Genomic DNA, 3,743 nt, shown 5'->3' with positions numbered 1-3,743 from the left:
TTTTTTTTTATTTGCTCTCTCTCTTTTTAACTTCTAAAAAATTATCAAACAAGGAAAAAAGGTCTAAACGGAGGACTTTGCTTGAAATTGGCCCTATGTGAAGAGCAAAACTTTTGAGTCTTGTTCATTAGCTCGTTTCAAATCAAATTTGACTAAAATTTCGTCAAAAATGGATAACTCCAAAATTTCTCTAAAAATCGGGATGTTGTATATTTCTGCTTGCATTGATCCCACTTTTCCATAAAGTCTAATTTCCTCAACGCCACATAATTATTTGATAAAATTTTAATTCCATTGTATTTCACTTGGGACTCGTTTTGCTTTTGTTGTCGTGGTCGCTTTCTGTAGAAAAGTTTTCGGAGGAACCTACCTTAATTTTCATTTGAAAATTAATTTTTAAAAGCAATTCATTAACTAGAAGCACTTTTAAATTTTAGAGAACGTCAAAATAGACCAACTTTATCTAAAAAGCTCATCTAAATACTAAAAGCGTTTTCATAAAATTAGCCACACGGCTCAAAAGTAACTTTTGGATTCAAAAGCTCCTTTTCGATTTTTCAAAATACATGCCAAACTGGCCCTTTAAATGATTTTAAAGAATTTCAAAATAATAATTAAATAAAACTATGGAATACGAACTTATACGATTTAATCTCAGAAGATTTTATATTTTTTTCTCAAATACGAATACAACTTATTTGATTATTATTAATTAACAAATAAAATCCAAACATGACTTCAAAAACATCCAGATACATTTTTTTTTTAAAATTGCATTGCGCTTTAATATTTTGTGTTTTCCGACTTGGTATATTTACAATCCTATTAAAAAATGCTACAAAGTATTGTAAATTAAATAGTGTTTATTAATGACAATTTTATACGTGGAGCCCTAATTATACCCTATAAATAAGGTGCTTTGATGCTCAATTAACTATATGAGCATTTTGACTATCTATATTCTATTATCTTTCATTATTCTTAATTTGATTCGAACATATTATCAGCACTCAATTTTAGTCAACTGAGTTATCAAACACAATTCATATCTTCTATCTAAATAAAAGCATGTACTTATAGCGAAAGTAACTCTTTTTTTCTATTTAAAAAAAGAAAAAGAAAAGAAAAGGTGAACGGAGAGTAAATACTTTGAAAAAAATATTATGCTTTATTGATTAGTCTATATTTTAGAATGCTATCATGTCGTTGATTTTGAATAAGTACTACTTTATATGAACATATGGATAAATTTTATATTGACGTTCTTGAAAAAACATAATACAACTATATAAATATTTAAGAAAAATATCTATTTTATTATTCATGATTTTATTAATAATTCGTAAATCAATATTTTAGAAGAATGTTGTAAATCGTGAAACAAATATTGTGTATCCATATAATTGAAAAGCTTTTCAATTATCGCATATTAATATTTCAGAACAAATATTGTATAATTTTTCTTTCAAAGAGGTGCAGTTGTATATTGATTAATATTTTCAGAATAGATTGAATTTTTATTATATATATATATATTATATATATATATATATATATATATATGTGAATACTCTCGAAAAAGATTAATGAAGTGAATTTCAATATTTCCAGAGGAATACATCATATTGATAGTTCCTAAAAATATACAGCTTAAGGAATGATATTATATTAATCATGAAAAATCGCTAACTTTAATTATTATTGCTTTGAAGTATAACAAGTTTGACATATCATTACTTTGTATGAATAAAGTTTATGCTCTCAGATAAGCACAATCCAATGTCTCAATCTTCTAATGTGATGATTTTTAAAGAATGTGATATGGTAAGAAGGCTTTTAAACCTTTTAAAAAATTACCTTTTACAAGCGCAAAATGAGTATCAATACACTTTGTTGTACGACAACAACGTATATTTTTGCCCTTTTTAGTGGTAAAGCAACCATCTTGGTGGAGGAAGCCCTCTTTTATTTGTTGTTGTAGAATTGGAACCGAATAATGGGCTTGGCTCCATTTTTTCATAAATTTTACATTCTTGGATCATTCAATTTTGATTCTTTAAAAATGCAAATAAGAACCTCGGTTGTCCATTCGGAATGATAGGCCAATGTCATCAAGTTTTGATTATTTGCTAATTACTCTTCTATCCATTTTTCACTCATTAACCTTAGTTAATTGTGTATTAAACTGTCCAATAATAAAATATCTCGTGATATTATGTCAATCTTTATCTTCGTGTGACATGATTGTTAATCCAAATTAATGTCTGAACAGATTTTTTAACACAGTCCGGTCGAATCCGATCCGATGCGGTTCGGAACTAATGTGCACCATTAGTGGCATGGAGCCACGTGTAATGACCAGGAATCGATACATAGTTTACTTATATCAGCAGACCAAAAACAGGAGAAAATATGAGTCCGAATTGAGGCACCGCACTTCAGGAGCTCAACATCTCCCCACGTGTACACTTATCCTCCACCGTCCCATCACCTCTTTCGGCTACGTGTCCTTCAAATTCTACCCGATAAACACTCTCCGATTTATAAATTCCCCCACCTCAAATCCCTCCTGTACACACACACTCTCCCTCTCTCTGAAATTCCTTCCTTTTCTCTCCACTCAAAAACACCTTATTATGGCATCGCAGGAGCTCAAACACAGAACTAAACCAGAAGAACAAGAAGGAGAAACTAAGGAAATCGACGCCTCTTCCGCTGCCGATATGAATAATTCCGGCAAACCTGGACGCCAGAAAAAAAGGGCCATGGCCAGCCGCGGGCTCCGATCATTAGTCCTCGCAGTTTCGTTCCCAACTTTGTTAACGATAATGGATATTTACCTGTTCGGATCGAGCAATAGGTACCGTAACACCGAAAAGCCTTTTTATTTCCCTCCTCTTTGGGCTTTGCACTCGGCCTGTTTGGCAGCTGCTTTTCTCTCGGGCCTGTCTGCTTGGCTTGTTTGGGCCGAAGGTGGGTTTCATAAGCAGCCCAATGCTTTGCTTCTATATTTGGGGCAACTTGGGCTGAGTTTGGGGTGGTACCCGATTGTATTTGGAGCAGGAGCGACTCGGGTCGGATTGGTGATGTGTACGGCTTTATTCGGGGCTATGGTTGGGTGTTGTCGTATGTTTCGGGTGGTAAACCCGATTGCCGGTGATCTTGTTAAGCCTTGTTTAATATGGGCGTTGCTTTTGTCTATTGTAAATCTTAGGCTTGTGTACCATTGAGGAAATTAGTTTGCAATAGGTGTATCAAACGACGTGGTTTTGTGTATGTAATGTAATGGAGTGTTTGATTTTATATTTTTAGGCAATATATATTATACATTTTTAAAGTTCAAGATTATTACTTTTTATTTAAGTCTGGACCATCACAAACCGTCGTACACGTCGATTTTGTGGATTTATTGGTTTAAAATATACGAGTTTATAAGAGTAATACCGTTCATAGTGGACGTATAGATGATAATTTGTTATTTGATGCAGGAGGCATGTAAAACGACACAATAAATAGCATTGTTCAGTTTATAATGTTCGAAGATTGATAAATTTTAATTTTAACCATGTAATATTCATAGTTTATTTATATAATTTATAAATTTAGCAATTTATAATTTCTTCCAAACAAGCCTTAGTCTTTGAAAATCTAGACGATATCAAGTACAACATTTGAAATATTATATTTGATTAAATTTCGAGAGAGGATGAGGACAACAGTACTGGCGAGGAGTAATATTGAGG

At 32.1% G+C, this 3,743-nt stretch overlaps 1 protein-coding gene across 1 annotated transcript; it reads left to right on the top strand.

Annotated features, from left to right (window-relative positions):
• The first annotated feature begins 2,412 nt into the window (after positions 1–2,412).
• Positions 2,413–3,348, top strand: LOC111382891 (translocator protein homolog). Its single transcript, XM_023006926.1, has one exon. It carries the CDS (start codon positions 2,637–2,639, stop codon positions 3,228–3,230), a length of 594 nt encoding a protein of 197 aa, XP_022862694.1. The 5' UTR covers positions 2,413–2,636; the 3' UTR covers positions 3,231–3,348.
• The last annotated feature ends 395 nt before the right edge of the window (positions 3,349–3,743 follow it).

The sequence above is a fragment of the Olea europaea genome, unplaced genomic scaffold, assembly GCF_002742605.1.
Source record: "Olea europaea var. sylvestris unplaced genomic scaffold, O_europaea_v1 scaffold2571, whole genome shotgun sequence".
NCBI classification, from domain to species: Eukaryota; Viridiplantae; Streptophyta; class Magnoliopsida; order Lamiales; family Oleaceae; genus Olea; species Olea europaea.
This window is presented reverse-complemented; position numbering and strand designations above follow the sequence as displayed.

Coding starts and splice junctions, on each gene's coding strand:
- LOC111382891 (XM_023006926.1), top strand. CDS start 2,637: ATGGCATCGCAGGAGCTCAAACACAGAACTAAACCAGAAGAACAAGAA.